Raw genomic sequence first — 19061 nt, forward strand, 5'->3', positions numbered from 1 at the left:
CTTTTGGAGGGAGGTGGTGAGCATCTGCTGCCAAATTGTTGCAGTGATAAAGTCCTAGATCTGTTACTGTTTTACCTTGAGAGCCAAGGTATCGCAAACAGCTGGACGATCTGGCCTGTGAACCAAATAACCGTTGCTGTGCTCCTGCTGCCTCTGGAGACACTGCACATTCCTCTTCATGTATGTCTAAAGCATCCTCTCGTTAACAAGATCTTGGCAGAAAGGTCGCAGAGGTGGGGTTATACTTTCTGGAAATTGTCACAAGCCACATGGAAAGAACATCTCCAGCAGGAGATGCGTCACACCAAGAAGTTGGTTTGCTCGTTCACCTCAAGTTATCCCCTGCTCAGAGCAGGTTGCATTCTCAAAGTCCTTTTGTTCCATTCAACCCCCCCCCCTCCCTTCTTAATCCACTGCTTTAACACAAGGTCTTGCTTGAGCCTGCAGCTTTAAAACTGGGAAGTGTAGGGGATCGCTCCCCCCTCCCTGATAAGATGCTGGGCTTTTAATTGCAGCCTGGCAACATCCGTGGATGCACATGACTGTGGTGAATAGTGCGGAGCTTTTATCAGCCCCCTCCTCCCAAGATTTGTGTTGATAACCTTTTTGCTTTTTTTTAACCCTCAGAGAACTTGTCTAACCTGGTTCCAGAGGACAGCAGGCTTGTCTTCTTTATCAGTGACTTTCCTTATCCTGTATGCTTTACTCTTGGGCTTGCATGCATAGTGAACCTCTGATAGAATTCCATTTTACGGATGACGGAAAAAGAATGATTTCCTTGTGGCCACAACCATGCGCCAATGATGGGGTAGAATTTGAACTCAGACCCCAAGGTCTGTAGTATGCACTCTAGCTGGGAGGCCACGTTTGTTTTCAGCTGATGCGCTGCTGATGTGCTGATTCCTAGTGCAGCAGCAACACATGCACAACCTTCTGAGCATGTAGCCTGAAGGCCGTGAGATCATTGGGCTGCTTATCTAATCTTGCTCTTGACTGTGGGAGGAAGGGGGTGGGGAGAATTTCTGGCACTCTGGAAACCTTTCTGCTTCTTCTAGTGGCTTCAGAGGGTCCACCCAGGCTGCATGACACCTTTCTGTCGTTGGCTGAGCTCCAAACCTCCCAAAGGTATGTGACTCCAGCATCAGTTCTGGTCTCTTGTTCTTGATTGTTATGACTCTGATGAAGAGAGAGACGGGTGGGGTTCTTGCATATCAGAGCACAAGAGTTGCTTTTAGAAGGTCCCAGCTTCAAATCCCCAGCATCTCCCTCTGAAAGGCCCACAGGTAGGCAGGTTTGGCTGAAACTACAACTTTTTAAATTTCTTTTATTTATTGATTTGATTTGATTTCTATCCCGCCCTCCCCGCAAGGCCCTCACTTCCTCTGGCAGTTGATTCCACCAGCAAGGGGCTGCAATTGAAAAGGCCCTGTCTCTGGTGGTCTTTAATTCAGCCTCCTTCGGCATGGGGATTACTAGTGGAGGCAGACAGAACCAGGCATGGCTACGTGAGGAATTTTTTTTTACTCTTCTGCCACATGATATTGAACTGGGGTGGGGGAGGGGGAGAGCAGTTTCTTTTTATTGGGGCAGTAGGCAGCTCTGGAACTGACCCATTAGAACCTTGTGGCTAGACAAGGAGGGAGCCTTCCTTTTGGCACTAGAATAGGTGAAGGCTGGAGACACCCAGCTTTGTGCCACAGGAACACTAAGAAGGAGATCTGTGTTTGTCCCCCAGGCTTTGAGAGGGAGGATGAGAAAACAACCAGAGACCAAAAAGCACCACTCCTGAGCAGGAAGGTCAGCCCCCACCTCCCCATTTCTTTCTCTGCCATCTCTTTCCTCAAGGACGTGGAGCAGTCAGTGACTCAAGTCATCGATTCTCCCACCTACCCCCTATTCATATCCAAATCCAAGGTGATCAGTTTCTGTTGTCCAACTTGTGGACAGCCCTAAGCAGTTCTCTTCCCTAGAGCCTCTCGCTGCCAAAAATCCTGATGCTCGGAAGAATGCAGGCGGCAGCCATGGCAGAGGAGATCAGCGAGGGAAGGAGGAGGAGGATTCCAGGTGGTGGAGTCGCATGCAGAAGGTTTGTGTTGGTGACTTCCTGTGTTGTTTTATATTCCTTCCTGGAACTCTTTGTGTGTGCAAGTAATGAAAAATGGCCTAAACGAGCATCATTCCCTCTTTGTCACTAGGGAGAGTTCCCCTGGGACAACAAGGACTTCCGGTACCTGGCTGTCATGGCGGCTGGCGTTGCCTCAGGCTTCCTGTACTTCGCCTGGCGAGATCCTGGCCGAGAGATCAACTGGAAGCACTTTGTGCATTACTACCTGGCCAGAGGAGTGGTGAGGCCCTTGGCGACATGCTCTTTGTTATCTGTAGGCTCCGGTCTTGCTTGTGTGCGGCAGCAAGTATCAGAAGCACTGAGGCTTGCTGTGGCCACCTGCAGCCTGAGGGGCAAGGAGAGAGGATGCAGGGCTGTGCCTGCCTTCGCCTAGGAGCTCCTCATGGCCCTTCTGTGCACAAGTAAATCTTCACACACACACACCTCCTTTCCTCTCTCTCTTGGTCTGAAGGTGGAGCGACTGGAAGTGGTGAACAAGCAGTTTGTGCGGGTGTTCCCTGTCCCTGGAGCGACCTCAGAGGTAAGGGGGAGCTGAGCTTGAGAAGGAAAGGCACCGCCACAGAGGGAGTCCTTTGGTGCAGCAGCCTTCCTTGAGTCTGGGTCCAGAGGCCTCTCCTGAATCTTCCGCTGTGGCATGCAGCTGCATCGTGGAATAGTCCAGCGCATGCAGCTGGTCCAAGGGCAGGATAGTAAACCTGCTCATCTCCCTGAGGCTGTGGGATGTTATTGCACCTTCTAGGGCAGCTGCTCCCCTGGTCTTTAGGCAGGTAGTTGCGACCTGAGGCTGTGCAGCTTCCAGGCAGCCTTGCTTGGGCTCCACTGCCTTGCCCTGAGGGTCCCTCGCTGTCTTCCTGGGGGGATGCGGGCTGCAAAGGCAGAGCCCATCAGTCCACACCTGTCACTGCTTGCTGCAGAAGCACGTCTGGTTCAATATTGGCAGCGTGGAGACGTTTGAGCGGAACTTGGAGACAGCTCAGCTGGAGCTGGGGATCGAGAGCAGCCACCGGATTTCTGTGGTGTACAGCACAGAGAGCGATGGGTGAGTGCCAGCCCGGCCCAAGGGGCAGCCCACACAGCACTGCCCGCCCCCATGGCCCCCGCAGCTCATGCACCTGCCTTATCTCCTCGTCTTGCAGCTCCTTCCTCCTGAACATGGTCCCGACCCTGCTGCTGGTGGGCTTCCTGCTGTTCAGTCTGAGACGCAGGGCTTTGGGCAGCAGGCCCAGCGGACGAGGGGGCGGTATCTTCAGCATTGCCGAGACCACGGCCAAGATCCTGAAGGACACCGTTGACGTGAGTTTCAGAGATGTGGCTGGCTGCGAAGAGGCCAAGCTGGAGATCATGGAGTTCGTCAACTTCCTGAAGAATCCCAAGCAGTACCAAGATCTTGGGGCCAAGATCCCAAAGGTACATTCTCCATCAGATTTATAGCCAAAGCCCAGTTCAGGCAGAGAGGCAGAAGCCTGGTGGGGTGATAGGCTTGATGGTTGCTAAGCCAAGAATGCCACAAGACCTGTCAGAGTAGAGTGTATTTGAGCCAAAAATGGAAATTGGAATCTTTCACTCTGGCAGAGTTTTACTAAGGTATTCTTGGGAGTGCCCAGTTTGGGGGGAGTCACAGAAATATGTGAGCTGCTATGTAAGGAAGCCGGTAGTCATTGCTAGACTGTTAAGAGCCATCCGTTTTTCTCTGTCCACTCTCTCTTACAGGGTGCGATGCTGACTGGCCCTCCAGGCACAGGGAAAACCCTCTTGGCCAAAGCTACTGCTGGGGAAGCCAACGTCCCCTTCATCACAGTGAATGGCTCTGAGTTCCTGGAGATGTTTGTTGGTGTCGGGCCTGCTAGGGTGAGGCTGCAGGGTTCCATAAACTGCTCCATGCTGCCACACAGAAGCCCATGGGAAGGAGGCTAAGAGAGCCTGGCTGGCAGGGCGAGGGTTCAGTCAGTCCAAACAAATGCCTCAATTTTGCTGAAATGTCTGTGGCTAGAATCATAGAGTTGGAAAGGACCTCCAGGCTCATTTAGTCCAACCCCCTGCACGATGCAGGAATCTCACAAATACCTCCCCCTAAATTCACAGGATCTTCATTGCTGTCAGATAACCATCTAGCCTCTGTAAAAACCTCCAAGGAAGGAGAGCCCACCACCTCCTCAGGAGGAAATCTGTTCCACTGAGGAATCGCTCTAAACTCACAAACACCTCCCTCTAAATTCACAGGATCCTCCTGCTGTCAGATGGCCATCTAGCTCCTGTTGAAAAACCTCCAAGGAAGGAGAGCCCACCACCTCCCAAGGAGGAAGCCTGTTCCACTGAGGAACTGCTCTAAACTCACAAACACCTCCCTCTAAATTCACAGGATCCTCATTGCTGTCAGATGGCCATCTAGCCTCTGTTGAAAAACCTCCAAGGAAGGAAAGCCCACCTCCTCCCAAGGAGGAAGCCTGTTTCACTGAGGAACTGCTCTAAACTCACAAATACCTCCCCCTAAATTCACAGGATCCTCATTACTGTCAGGTGGCCATCTATCCTCTGTTTAAAAACCTCCAAGGAAGGAGAGCCCCCCACCTCCCAAGGAGGAAGCCTGTTCCACTGAGGAACCACTCTGACAGTCAGGAAGTTAGAGTCCCAGGTCTGGAGGGGAGATATGCAGTTGCTTGGCTGGCTGCCTGTCTCCAGACCTTGGCTGCTGCCGCTGTTTGTGGCAGTTCTTTAGCTGCTAGGAATAAGCAGGCCTGTGATCTCACAGCCGCCTTTCCTCACATTTATCTTCCTAGCCTTAGACCAGGGGTGGCCAAACTTCCTTAACACAAGAGCCACATAGAAGAAACGTCAGATGTTTGAGAGCTGCAAGACTGAAGGAAGGATGGAAGGAAGGAAGGAAAGAGATGGGAAGGGAGGGAGAGATGAAAAGAAAGCAACTTTAAATGCATTCTCTAAGCTGTCAGTTGCCTTGGCTTGGAGAAATGATTTGAAGAGAGAAATGCCCTTTCCATTTCAGCCAATGGGATTGCGGGGGGCTTTGAGAGCCACACAGTATGTGTGAAAGAGCCACACGTGGCTCCCAAGCTGCAGTCAGTATTCCAGCTATCAGCCCCACTGTTCCAAATCCCACACTTCCCGCCATTGACGTTTATATTTTGCACCTCTCACCTGGTGCTGCTCTCAGTCTTATCCTGCCACCCCTCCTGTGTGGCTCAGAATCTGGGACCAGGTCCTGCAAAGCCAACTCATGCACTGGGCCTTCTTCGTTCAGGTCATTTTGACCATCCTGTCCCAGAGTACTTCTGGCTGCCCTCGTCCTGCTGGTGGGTCTTGATATGGAGCTTTTCTTGGGGCAACAGAGAGACCTTCCACGATGGTGCTGCCAGCTGAGCCCCTCTTTTTCTTCATCTGCCTTGTCTTTTTTAGCCCTGCCCTGTGCTCCATTTCCCTGCTATCAGCTCTCAGGAGCAACATCTGCTGCCTTTCAGGTCCGGGATATGTTTGCCCTGGCTCGGAAGAATGCCCCCTGCATCCTCTTCATTGACGAGATTGATGCTGTTGGGAGGAAGCGGGGCCATGGGAACTTGGGGGGCCAGAACGAGCAAGAGAACACCCTTAACCAGCTGCTGGTGGAGATGGATGGTGAGAGACCTCACAGCAACATCCCCAAGAGGGCTCACAAAAGGGGTGGAGCCGCACCAGGAAGCCTGGAAGGAAGGGACTTTGCTGGGACCCTTGAGAAAAGCCTGGGTGTTCTCAGCAGTATTTCTTTTCCTAGGCCTTTACCTTAACATTTCTAGAGTGGGTTTTTTAAAGATGCTAACATGGCTTTCTGGGTGTTTGTATCTGTGCACCACTCCCTCTACACGCCCCATCGTGATGCTTTTGAGATCAACCCAAAAGCATCCTGTGAAAGATGTGCAGAGGATATTTGGAGGCTACTGTGCAACTCTTTAACCCCTTTCTGCTCAAGGTTTATCAGACTGTATGTCTGAGCATCTTCCATGGGTGACCAGAGTGTTTCCCATCTGGACAGCTCTTTAGCTGCTGGAAATAAGCGGGTTTGTTTAGCAGAATTTCTTTTTAAGATAGAGTTTAACTGTAACAATCTCTGAGAAGAGCTTAGGCAGCAGAACAGATATTCTAATTATTTTTCTGGAAAATACAGATAGGAAGCCAGATCCATTAAAGGCACCCACAGGATGGCTCGTAGTTTTTTTGTTTCCCTGTGCATTCTGATGTTTGGTTCAGCACAGGCCCTTCTGACCTTCCCTTGCTCTGTGTGCAGGGTTCAACAGCAGCACAAACGTTGTGGTACTTGCGGGCACCAACCGTCCTGATGTCCTGGACCCGGCGCTGATGAGACCAGGACGCTTTGACCGGCAGATTTATATCGGTAACAACAGCCACACCTGATGCTGGAAAGGCCTGGCCTCCAGCATTGCCCATCTTCGTTCCTAGTGCACCATGGTCAAGGAGAAGCCTGTTCCATTGCCCACTGGCTACTTGTGAAAGACTGGCAGTGCCAAGGGCAGGGGGGACCAGAGCTGAGATTTGGCATCCTCAGATTCGGAGAAAAAAGGCTTATTGGTGGCTCTGAGTGGTGGTAGCTAAACAGATCCTCTGTGTTAAGATGCAGCATAACTCACAATGCCCAGCAGTGTTCCCTCTAAGCTGAGTTAGCGTGAGCTAGCTCACAGATTTTTAGCCTCCAGCTCACACATTTTTTGTCTTCGCTCAGGAAGGAGGACCCCAGAGCACACTAATTTATGCAGTTAGCTCACAGTTTTAATGCCAGTAGCTCATAAACTAGAATTTTTGTTAACAAGACTCTGCAGCTTAGAGGGAACATTGGTGCCCAGTGCAGGGGAGCAAGTGAAATGTTGCTTTCAGGCCTAGTTTAGAATGTAAGTGTCAGGTTGGATGAGACCACAACTGTCTCTAAGCTGTGGAGTCTTGTGAGCAAAAATACTTCTTTGTGAGCCACTGGCATTACAGTTGTGAGTGACTGCATGAATTATCTTGCTCTGGAGCCTTTTTCTGAGCTAAGACAAAAATATGTGATCCAGGAGCTAAAAGACTATGAGCTAGCTCACACTAACTCTGCTTAGAGGGAACACTGGATGAGACCATCTGTTCCAGCATCCTGCCCTACACGATAGTCAACGATCAAGACATAGAGGATAAGACATTCTCCGATGGCACTTCCTAGCCCTGGAGAATGAGAGGCCTTTGGGTATAGAGGTTCAGAACGTCAGTCACCGTGGCTAGAATCCATTAATGGGCCTCTCCTCCATGAATCTATCAGGTCCCCTTTTAAAGACTTCTACATTTGTAGCTATCACCCCATTCACTAGCAGTGAATTCCACATGTGTGAATTTGCTGGCTCCCTGACGGGCCTCCAACTAAGATGTTGCCTTCCATTGACCTGCCGCTTCCCGAACCAATAGGAAGGTTCTGTGCTGGGAATTCCTTGTCCCGCTTCATTCTATTGCCTGTGGGGGCTTTCCAAGTGAGAAGAGGTTTCTCGGATCTGGCTGTCCAGTGAGAGTGGCACAGGGAGGTGGTGCCCGGCCCTTCCCATCTCTGAGAAGACCTCTCTGGCCATCTTCCCCCACTCAGGCCCACCGGACATCAAAGGCAGAGCATCGATCTTCAAAGTTCACCTCCGGCCACTGAGACTGGACACAGACATCAGCAGGGATGCTCTGGCTCGAAAGATGGCTGCCCAGACGCCTGGATTCACAGGTGAGACACGAGAGAAATGCCAAGGGCACGGCAGGGGTTGCTTAGGACACTCCGGAGCTCTTGTCCCTTCACCAGAGAGATTGTTGTTGAAGGGCAGGGGACGAGGGCAGAAGCTGCTTTCATGCAGCAGGAGGGCTTTTGGTACCGATGGGCACCCCACACCTCCTGGGGGGAGCCTTCCTCAGCGTCCCTGCTCTTTGCCTGGGCATCTGGATTCCATCTGGGTGATCTAGGGTGGTTGATGGGCAGGTGATCCTGACTCGCAGTAGGGGAGCTGGGCTGAATGATCTTCTGGTCCTCCAGCTCTTGGTGATTTTGGAAGAGGAGGGCTCCCCTGATTTCACAAGGGTCCAGAGCAGGCCTGTTAGGGGGCAGGGGAAATGGGTCCCTCATGGTACAACCGGAAAGGGCATTGGATGAGATGCAGAGGAACCCTGTGGCATGCGGTGGGCTTGCGTTTGGCCTTCCTGTGTGTCTGCCCTTCTTCCTGATCTGGAGCCTCTTGTCTTGTAACTCTGTGCCCCCAAATGGAAGGAAAGAAGATTCTTCTATGGGCCGGCTCCCCCCCCCCCTCCAGTTCAGGAGGCAGGCCAGCACCCAGCCAGTTCTTCCCCTCTCTCCGCAGGTGCCGACATCGCCAATGTTTGCAACGAGGCTGCCCTGATCGCTGCCCGCCTCGCCAGCCCCACTGTGGCCGCCAAGCACTTTGAGCAAGCCATCGAGAGGGTCATAGGGGGTGAGGCCTCCTCCTCTTCAGCGGGAACAAATGGGGTGGTTTGGGCAAGCTGCCCAGTCCCAGAGACGTTTCGTTGAAGCAGCTCTTGTTGACTTCCACGGGGGTGTTTGTGCCGGAAGCTTCCTGCCCGTCTGGTGGTTCCTTGAGCTCTGGCTGCCTTTGGCGAGCGCTTCAGTTGGAGCCTTCTGTTTGCCGAAAGCCTCCCTGAGCAGAGCAGAGAGGTAGCACATCCCATGTGGCTGGGGGAAGGAGCCTGCACACACACACACACACACGAAGCCATCTGACACTGGATCCATCAGCCAGTATGGTCCAGGGGCTCTTTGTGGTTCTATATAGAGGGGTGCTGCCAGGTCTTTCAACTGGGGTTCTGCCAGGAACTGAATCTGGGACCTTCTGCACACCAAGCAGATGCACTGCGGCTGAGCCACAGGCCCTCTCAAATGCCATAAGGATGTGACATCCAGAGGGACCAGGCTGCAGGTGTTTTGCCCCGGGGCACTGTTAGCAGAAGCAAATTGGAAGAGATGGCTGGTGTCCCTGGGGAGTGGAGGCCAAGCAGCTTGCCAGGTTCTGTGCAGACAGACGTTGCTCTGCAATTTCCAGTGCACTGAAAGATAGAATTTGGCATCCACAAGTTTTGCTGTTACAGTTTTTTGCAAGCCTGTGCCTTGGACTCTGAAGGTGGAATTGTGAGGAGTCTCTGCTGGATGCCTGGGTGTCTACCTGGGAGTTCTCTGGGGAGTGGGGGGGGGGGGGGCTAATCAAACAGCCGGAGGCCTTTCCACACACACTGTTCTTCCTCCTCCCTCCTTCTCCAGGGCTGGAGAAGAAGACCCAGGTCCTGCAGCTGAATGAGAAGGCCACGGTGGCTTACCACGAGGCCGGCCATGCTGTGGTTGGGTGGTTCTTGGAGCATGCTGATCCCCTGCTGAAGGTGCATTTCTCTCCCTCCCACCCCCAGACTTCTAGCTCACCCACAGAGCAAAACAGGTTGAGCGGAGGGAGGGAGGGAGGGAGGAAAGGGCAACAAACTTTGCTGGCAATAATATGCTCAGTGCAACCCCCCAAAAGGGCTGTTGTGTGGGATGGCCCCCCCTTGATCCAAAGGATGCTTCAGCTTGCCTCAGCTCTGCTTCTGTGTGTGTCTGGCAGGTCTCCATCATCCCCCGGGGGAAAGGACTGGGCTACGCGCAGTACCTGCCCCGGGAGCAGTTCCTTTATACCCGCGAGCAACTGTTTGACCGCATGTGCATGATGCTGGGCGGGCGCGTTGCCGAGCAGCTGTTCTTCGGCCGTATCACCACTGGTGCCCAGGATGACCTCCAGAAGGTGACCCGGTCTGCTTACGCTCAGGTAAAGGCCAGCGAGACGAGCAGCCTGCCGGAAGGGTCAGGAACGGAAGGTGGGGGACAGGACAGGCAGCCCTGGAAGAGCTGAGGGGAGCAGAGTTGGTTTTTCCCACCGTGCATTTCCACCGTACCAGCTGAGCCGTTTCTACCCCAGTTTGCGTTCTGCCTCGAGTCTTGTGAGAAGCCTGATTCTGGCTCTCACGGCTACAGACTGAAGCCTCAGGACATGCCCTGGCATCAGCAAAAGGTCTGACTGAGGGAGCCACGCTGAAGGGTCTTGGCAAGAGGCCACGGGACGGACATCCCCTCCGCAGACCCAGCAGCATCTCGCTCTCTTTCAGATTGTGCAGTTCGGCATGAGCGACAAGCTGGGCCAGGTCTCCTTTGCCCTCCCGCAGCCCGGGGAGCTGGCCCCCGAGAAGCCCTACAGCGAAGCCACCGCAGAGCTGATTGACGAGGAGGTGCGTGCCTTGATTCACGCCGCCCACCAGAGGACCCTGGAGCTGCTGACCAGCTGCCGTGAGCAGGTGGAGAAGGTACAGAGGGGGGGCAGGTGTTTCCACAAGATGCATTCTGTGCCGCCATTGGGACCAGCCCTCACTCACCTCCCGTAATCTGAAACAGGAGGTATTTTCTGGTAAAGGGGGATGCTGTTGGGAGAGATGGATCTCCTTCCTCAGTGGAACAGGCTTCCTCCTGGGGAGGTGGGGGGCTCTCCTTCCTTGGAGGTTTTTCAACAGAGGCTAGGTGGCCATCTGACAGCAATGAGGATCCTGTGAATTTAGGGGGAGGTGTTTGTGAGTTTCCTGCATTGTGCAGGGGGTTGGACTAGATGACCCTGGAGGTCCCTTCCAACTCTAGGATTCCTGACTGTTAGAGCAGTTCCTCAGTGGAACAGGCTTCCTCAGGAGGTGGCGGGCTCTCTTTCCTTGGAGGTTTTTCAACAGAGGCTAGATGGCCATCTGACAGCAATGAAGATCCTGTGAATTTAGGGAGAGGTGTTTGTGAGTTTCCTGCATTGTGCAAGGGGTTGGACTAGATGACCCTGGAGGTCCCTTCCAGCTCCAGGATTCTGTGATTGGTTCCTGAAAGGCACAGCTTAACAGAGCAGCTGGAAGGGGATGCCTTGGTGTTGTGGCTTTTTTGCCAAGCCTGTCTTTTTCTTCTGAATGGGGTCCTGCTTTACCCCAAGTGTGGCTTTCTGCCTCTGCTCACCGGGCCTTCTTTAGAGCCAACCAACACGTTTCTTTGATGTCTCCTCTCCCCCTCTCTCAAAGACACTCTGGAGACTTGTTAGGCATCTTTAAAACCACTCTGTGCAGGGGGATGGGGCAGAGCTTCAGGGCTGCCACAAGGGCCAGCCATCGGCACCCTGCACAGCAGGACAGAGATATGGCAGGCAGGCAGGCAGGCAATGTGGGGATTGCAGGCAGGCATGAGGCTTCCAAGCTGCAGTGGCCCCCTGCCTCACCAGGCCTGGAGAGAGCTCCTTGGCTGGCTTCCCACTGAGGAGCGGGGCTGGAATTCTAGCAGGACCTCCTTTGCGTATTAGGCTACACACCCCTGATGCAGCCAATCCTCCAAGAGCTTACAAAAAAGAGCCTTGTAAGCTCCTGGAGGATTGGCTACATCAGGGGTGTAGTATGCAAAGGAGCTCCTGCTAGAACTCCACCCCTGCTCAGGAGACATAGCTGCATTTATTTTATGTCCCACTTTTCTCCCTCATTGGGACGCAAGGCACACCTGTACGGACTGCCTAGCAGTGAGGAGTGATGAATAGGCCTAGCAGCCTATTTTGTTGGCTGCTTGGCCCTTTTGCACACCAGAGGAGGGGCCACCAAGGAGCAGCTGCAGCCTGACGGGAGATGAGGCTCTTGAGGTGCAGCACTGGAGTGCAGCCATAAGACAGCTGAACTGCCTCAGCTAGATGTAGTTGCCCTGCAGGAAGCTGCAACAAGCCAACGTAAGTTGCAGGTTTGTGTGTGGCTGGCAGAGAACTGGTAGCTCTGATCCCCATCTTCAAGTCCTTGAAGGGCTGTCATGTAGAGGGTGGGGTGGAATTGTTCTCTGTGGCCCCGGAAGGTAGGACTAGAACCAATGGGTTGAAATTAAATCAAAAGAGTTTCCGGCTCAACATTAGCAAGAACTTCCTGACCATTAGAGTGGTTCCTCAGTGGAAGAGGCTTCCTCCTGGGGAGGTGGTGGGCTCTCCTTCCTTGGAGGTTTTTCAACAGAGGCTAGATGGCCATCTGACAGCAATGAAGCTCCTGTGAATTTGGGGGGAGGTGTTTGTGAGTTTCCTGCATTGTGCTGGGGGTTGGACTAGATGACCCTGGGGGTCCCTTCCAACTCTAGGATTCCTGACTGTTAGAGCAGTTCCTCAGTGGAACAGGCTTCCTCAGGAGGTGGTGGGCTCTCCTTCCTTGAAGGTTTTTCAACAGAGGCTAGATGGCCATCTGACAGCAATGAGGATCCTGTGTATTTAGGAGGAGGTGTTTGTGAGTTTCCTGCATTGTGCTGGGGGTTGGACTAGATGACCCTGGAGGTCCCTTCCAACTCTATGATTCTATGAATCCAGTGCTTGGTGTTCCCTTCCCTGCAGGTAGGAAAGCGTCTCCTGGAGAAGGAGGTTCTGGAGAAGGCAGACATGGTGGAGCTGCTGGGGCCCAGGCCTTTTGCGGAGAGGTCCACCTACGAGGAGTTTGTGGAGGGGACCGGGAGCTTAGAGGAAGACATCTCCCTCCCCGAGGGCCTGAAGGACTGGAACTTGGAGCGGGAGAAGGAGCAGGAGGAGAGAGCTCCGGACAAGGCACCCTAGAGAAGGGATGGGCAGCGCTGCGGCAAAGTTGGCTTCCAGGCCTCTGTCTCCAAAGACTGGCTTCCAGACGGATCCTCCTTCTGGGGTGTCCCAGCAGGGCAGTGTGGTGAAGAGGTTTTTATCTGGAACTGTGGGCTCTGAGAGCTGGCTCTGAGCCTGGTGTGGATGGCATGGCGTGCAAAAACGCACATCGCCTGTCTGGTAGGAGTGACTGCCAAGTTCTTCTTCCAAGGGACTTGGTGGAGTGCCTGAAGGACTCTCTCTGCAGCAGAAAGTGCAGAATGCCTTTCCATGAGTGTGTGTGTGTGGGGAAGAGGATGCCTGTCCCTCCCCACGCTTTTAGACTGTCTGAAAACTGCCTCTGTGCTTCCTTCACCTTGGTGGTCTTCCCATGTGGGGCAGAAAGTGGGATAGCAAGGCCAGAACCACCCTAGCAAGAATCACGGGCCCTGGGACCCAGGGCAGCTATTCTGTGCTTTTGGGCCCTTTCCTCCAGACCGGAGAGGGCAAGGCAGGGCTGTGAGACCCAGTGGAGGGACCCTCAAGAGAATTCCATGGACTTGCTTGTGGTGTGCGCGATACATAGAAAGGTCTCTGCACAGGTGAGCGAGGGACCAAAAGTGGAAAGGTCTGTGAAGATCAAGCCCCGTGGAGCTGGGGCTGCGTTGGAAAATGGTGTTTGTTAAAATGGTGCTACTTGAATCCTTGGTCTCACTGTCGTCTTTGCTGCTGGGAGCGGGAGCTCTTAACACAGTGTCCCCGCTGACGTTTGCGGCAGCCCCAAGCAACTGCGAATGGGCCTTCCTCTGTGCAAGACATGTCTCATGGCAGAAGGCTCCAGGGGGTGGCTGAGCCCAGCTCAGAGCCTTCCCATTTCTTCCTGGAGCTTATAGTAGGCCCTGTACAAAGAGCCCTGTAAGCTCTTGAGGGATTGGCTGTCAGAGGGGTGTGGCCTAATATGCAAAGGAGCTCCTGACACAAAAAAAGCCCCGATTCTTCCCTTCACACGCCCCGCCCCTTCTGGCTTGGCTGAAGCTGCCAGACATCCCAGCATTGCCAGGGCCGTATTTTCTGCCTCACAGACAAGGCGAAGGCAAAGTCAGTGAAGGCTTTCTCCAGTAAACAGAGGCAAGCCTGGCTTTGCACTCCACCTCCCCCTTCCATTGGCCTGTTCTCTCACTCAGTTGCCCCCCAATCCCTTGCGCTCCTACATCCGGCATCTTCCCGCAGAGCCAAGGATTTCTGCTCTCTCCTGCTCTGGGAGCACCCCACTCCAGGCAGGCTGCAACATGCTTAATCGTAGACGTCCAGGGAGACCCCATTGTTCTCACCATATCTCTTTTGTGGCCCCCAGTGCTCAGGGGTGTGGATTATGACATACCAAATCACTGGCATTCTTCAAGCCAACAAGGTATTTCCGTGGGCAGTACCCACTGGGCAGCCACTGCTGCAGTTGGTGAAGCCTCCAGAGTAAAACCAATGCTCCACCCTCGCCTTCTTTGCTAGCTGGCTCTGGTGTTTGCCCCCCCCCCTTGCCGTGAATTCAACCTGCCAAAGTCCAGCTTGCTTCAGACAAGGTGACCCGGCAGAGACAACATCTGACTCAGCAGACGTAGGCTGGCTGGATTCAAAGGCACCTCTGCTGCATACAGAAACCAAAAAGTTGGCAACTTCTGCTTCAGGCTGGGGAGGAGTTTTTCCTTCCTTGGGTGTGCCCCCAAGAGCCACACCTCCCTCCAGTCTTCACAAGGTGTGTTGTGATGAGTTTTGTGAGTAGGCTGCCCAGTCCACACTGCAGTCAGCTATCAGTCCTCCCACAATGTCCCTTCGCAGCATCAGTGGCGGCGGGGAGAGAAGTGCCCCCAACCCAGGTGATTGTCCTCCTGCTCCAATGCCCCTGTGCCTTGGCCCTCAACTCTCCGGTCTGTTGTCCTTTAGCAGAACCACCCCCACCCCCGCTCCCCAGCCCTCAGATTTTGCACGTTCTGAAAGCAGAGCCTGCTCTGAAAGAGGAACTTGTTGCATATGTGACACAGTTCAGAAACTCAAGCAAGTCTGGAGTAGTGGCTAAATGTGCAGACTCTTATCTGGGAGAACTGGGTTTGATTCCCCACCTCTCCACTTGCAGCTGCTGGGATGGCCTTGGGTCAGCCAGAGCTCTCTTACCTGGGAGAACCGGGTTTGATTCCCCACCCCTCCACTTGCAGCTGCTGGGATGGCCTTGGGTCAGCCAGAGCTCTCTTTTCTGGGAGAACCGGGTTTGATTCCCCACCCCTCCACTTGCAGCTGCTGGGATGGCCTTGGGTCAGCCAGAGCTCTCTTATCTGGGAGAACCGGGTTTGATTCCCCCCTTCTTCACTTGCAGCTGCTGGAATGGCCTTGGGTCAGCCAGAGCTCTCTTATCTGGGAGAACCGGGTTTGATTCCCCATTCCTCCACTTGCACCTGCTGGAATGGCCTTGGATCAGCCAGAGCTCTCTTATCTGGGAGAACTGGGTTTGATTCCCCACTCCTCCACTTGCAACTGCTGGAATGGCCTTGGATCAGCCAGAGCTCTCTTATCTGGGAGAACCAGGTTTGATTCCCCCCTCCTCCACTTGCAGCTGCTGGAATGGCCTTGGATCAGCCAGAGCTCTCTTATCTGGGAGAACCAGGTTTGATTCCCCACTCCTCCACTTGCAGCTGCTGGAATGGCCTTGGATCAGCCAGAGCTCTCTTATCTGGGAGAACCGGGTTTGATTCCCCACTCCTTCACTTGCACCTGCTGGAATGGCCTTGGGTCAGCCTGAGCTCTCTTATCTGGGAGAACCGGGTTTGATTCCCCACTCCTTCACTTGCACCTGCTGGAATGGCCTTGGGTCAGCCTGAGCTCTCTTATCTGGGAGAACCGGGTTTGATTCCCCACTCCTTCACTTGCACCTGCTGGAATGGCCTTGGGTCAGCCAGAGCTCTCTTATCTGGGAGAACCGGGTTTGATTCCCCACTCCTCCACTTGCACCTGCTGGAATGGCCTTGGGTCAGCCAGAGCTCTCTTATCTGGGAGAACCGGGTTTGATTCCCCACTCCTCCACTTGCAGCTGCTGGAATGGCCTTGGGTCAGCCAGAGCTCTCTTATCTGGGAGAACCGGGTTTGATTCCCCACTCCTCCACTTGCAGCTGCTGAAATGGCCTTGGGTCAGCCATACCTCTTGGGAGTTGTCCTTGAAAGGGCAGCTTCTGGGAGAGCTCTCTCAGCCCCACCTACCTCACAGGATGTTTGTTGTGTGTGGGGGGGGGGAAGGTAAAGGAGATTGTGACCACTCTGAGATTCAGAGCATAGGGTGGGATATAAATCCAATAACTTCCCCCCACCCCTGCCCTGCCCATACAAGGAGACGAGGCTGGTTATTGCGGAAGTGAATCTATTCTGTGATCAGGACGATGTGCAAGTCACAGGGAACATTCTGCGGGGGGGAGGGGCACAGAGGAGCAACAGATAAACTTCAGAGACGGTGCCAGAGGACATACCAAAGCGGACACATTTACAGCAAGGTGCGGCAGGGAGGCTGAAAGATGTGGTTAAGACAGTAGCATTCCAGGCGAGGAGGACGACTGAGTTCAACATGGACGAGAAAGAGTGCAGCAGACGATCCCTGGGTGGGGGAGCAAAACCCGTTTTTTCTTGAGTGTGCAAAAAGACTTCATGGGCTCTACAGTCGCTCACCAAAACTTCAGGGCCTCTTTCATGGCACAGGTGCCTGTTCTTCTAATCCTTCCCTTCCATATGCCAGGGTCAAGGAAGGAACTTTCTGGAATGTGTGTGTTTGTGCACATTGTATAAAGGAGCTATTTTCTTGCCCTGTGGTTCTAGCTTCATAGGAGCGAAGGCAGCAGCCACAGTTGTTCTGCTTGCCCACAAGAGGCTGGCCTCTGCTCTCTTGCTGAGCTTGGCACTGTCTGGCCCCGAGTGGCAAGAAATGCATGTTGCCAGCTGCCCCCATCCGGGTTGTGTGAGTGGACGATGGGACTTCTTTTGCCTGCCTCTTGTGGGGCATGACCTGGTCCAGAGGTGGCTGAGGGGGAGGGCCATTTTGTCTGCTCATTCACCCTGTAAAGGCCGGGGGGGGGGGCTCCCTATGTCTAAAAGAAGACATTGCCATTTGGGCGTCAGAGGTATTAACAGAAGTTGTGCTGAATCGCAGGCCCCTGCTTGCAAGGAGACTGGAAGTTTGCCGCAGGCTGTTTCTACATCACTGCATCTGCTTTTCCCAAGGGCGATCCCCCACTGCCCCATTCCTTGTGACCCCTTCTCACTACACACCCTGACAAGTATGCAGGTGAAGCAGCAAGTGGGCCTGAAAGCAAGCCCCTGACTTGCCTCTGAACCGCCCTGTCCCGCCAAGAGATGATCTCCCCAGCTTGTGCTGCTCGCAGACTGGCCTGCACTCACCGCTGCCCTCCTCTGGATGGCCCAGGCTGGCCTGATCTCACAAGCTGAGCAAGGGGCAGCTGTGGTTCGGAGGGAGCTCTCCAAAGGCCTTGGGGGTTGCTGTACAGAGGCAGGCAGTGGCCAAACAGCTCCAAACGTCTTGCCTTGAAACCCGACAGGGTTGCCAGGAGTGGGCTGCAACACGACAGCCCTTCTCAGCACCATCAGGGTCCCTTCTGTCCCTTCCTTCCTTTGCCCTAGACAAGGACTCTGTCTCAGGGAGGGGACATTAAAAGAACAGCCCTCTCCCAGCCTCCCACTGCGCTTTCCTAGAACAGCTGCTAATCATCTGCTGGGGGGGGGGTGTGTGGCAGAACAGCTCCCACCAAATCCAGACCTGTGGCTTTAAAGCCCAGGGAAGGCAGCATCGTTGTGCTGAGTCTGCCAGCCAGGGGGGCGCCTTCCACTGGGGCAGGGTGGGGAGGGGCTGTGTCCTGATGACAGGCTGGACACATGACAGTGGCACTCCCAGAAGCCTCTCTGTCTTCCGCCAGCAAGTGCAGGAGCCTGCTCTCTGGGCAGGCTGCAGTGGTCCTTCTCCCGAGGGTGCTGGGCAGGCATTGGCTGCCGCTTTGTTGGCCGGCACGTTCTCACGAGCGACAGCTGGGAAGACGGAGACCTTCGGTTCTTGGGGGTTCCTTCGCCACCACAGGGCCAATGGCAAAAGCTTCTGGATGGGGGGGGGGGGCGGCGGGAACAGGGCAGCTCCTGAAGCTCCTCTTGAAAACGGGGCAGGATCGTGTCGCCCAGGGGAGGAAGAGGTTCTCCAGTGCATCCCTGCAAATCCTGGGCAGCAGCTGCATGTGTGTAGTGGGGGGGGGGAGGCAAGGATGGCTTTGGGAGGCAGCGGCTGTTCTCCCTCCCTCCCCCCCAGGAGGCTCATGTGTCGCTCAGGCGTGAGGAGGCCCCAGCGTTTCTACTGCAGCCAGCTGTATTTGCCCTGCGGTCAGCAGATGCTTATCTGTTCAGCTGTGGAGTGGCGGCCCCAGACAGAAACGGTGTCCCTCTAGCCAGAGCTCCACGATGGAGCTTGGAAGGCCCCCTCCTCTCCTCCAGGGCCTGGAAACGCACCAAACGCGAGGATGGAGATGTTTCCATCTCAGAGGGAGGCCAAACTGGCTGTACTTTGGGGCCCAAGGAGAGTTCTTCTGCCCCGCCCCCAAATGTAGGCAATTGAATGCCAGCAAGGTGCCAGTTGCCTCAGCCAGGGGGGCAAAGACCAGCGCCCCAGTCCTCTCACCAGCTTGGCAGGCAAAGCAGCATTCAAACAACATTCCGTTCATTTGTCCTGGCTGCGATAAATAAAAGCATACGCAAGTGCGGCCAGTTGCGAAGCAATTTCTCTAGAGGCTGTGGCCATGGTGGGGCAGAGCTGTGCAGTCATTTCTTCTCGGTGGGGGGGGGGTGGAGAAGGGCCGGCTATGAGGCCTGAAGAGACGGTGTGGGTCTGTGGCTAGAGGTCCAGACGGTGCTCCCAGCTGCAGCCCCACCTCTGGGTCACAGCTCTGTCCCAGCCCTTGGGCCTGGGTGAGCTGCAGGCTTGTTGGCAAATTCTGTACGGGCTGCAAATTCCTTTCCAAGCGGAGTGATAAAAACAAGAGCTGCCCCAAATGTCCAGACAGAGCAGAGAGTTGCCCGAGGTGAGGAAGCTGCAGCAGGTGCTTGTGTGGAAGACCACCACCCCCAGGTGCTCTGAGCAGCTCTCCTTCAGCTCCCCAACATCGCAGAACCCCTCCAGTGCAGGCCAGGGTGTGGATAAAGGCCTCCCCGGCCAGGTCCCGGTTCCAGAAGCCCTCGCTGAGCCAAGGACGCTGGCTGCTGCATCACCA

General features: G+C 54.4%; 1 protein-coding gene across 1 annotated transcript; it reads left to right on the forward strand.

Annotated features, from left to right (window-relative positions):
• The first annotated feature begins 1947 nt into the window (after positions 1-1947).
• Positions 1948-13467, forward strand: LOC132582532 (AFG3-like protein 1). The gene is made up of 14 exons (XM_060254144.1): positions 1948-2086; positions 2196-2345; positions 2577-2645; positions 3040-3164; positions 3262-3532; positions 3836-3973; positions 5599-5752; positions 6399-6506; positions 7734-7859; positions 8485-8595; positions 9417-9532; positions 9751-9951; positions 10289-10483; positions 12550-13467. Exons 1-14 carry the CDS (start codon positions 2078-2080, stop codon positions 12763-12765), a joined length of 1989 nt encoding a protein of 662 aa, XP_060110127.1. The 5' UTR covers positions 1948-2077; the 3' UTR covers positions 12766-13467.
• Positions 13468-19061: the final 5594 nt, after the last annotated feature.

Source organism: Heteronotia binoei, chromosome 14, assembly GCF_032191835.1.
Source record: "Heteronotia binoei isolate CCM8104 ecotype False Entrance Well chromosome 14, APGP_CSIRO_Hbin_v1, whole genome shotgun sequence".
Lineage (NCBI taxonomy): Eukaryota > Metazoa > Chordata > Lepidosauria > Squamata > Gekkonidae > Heteronotia > Heteronotia binoei.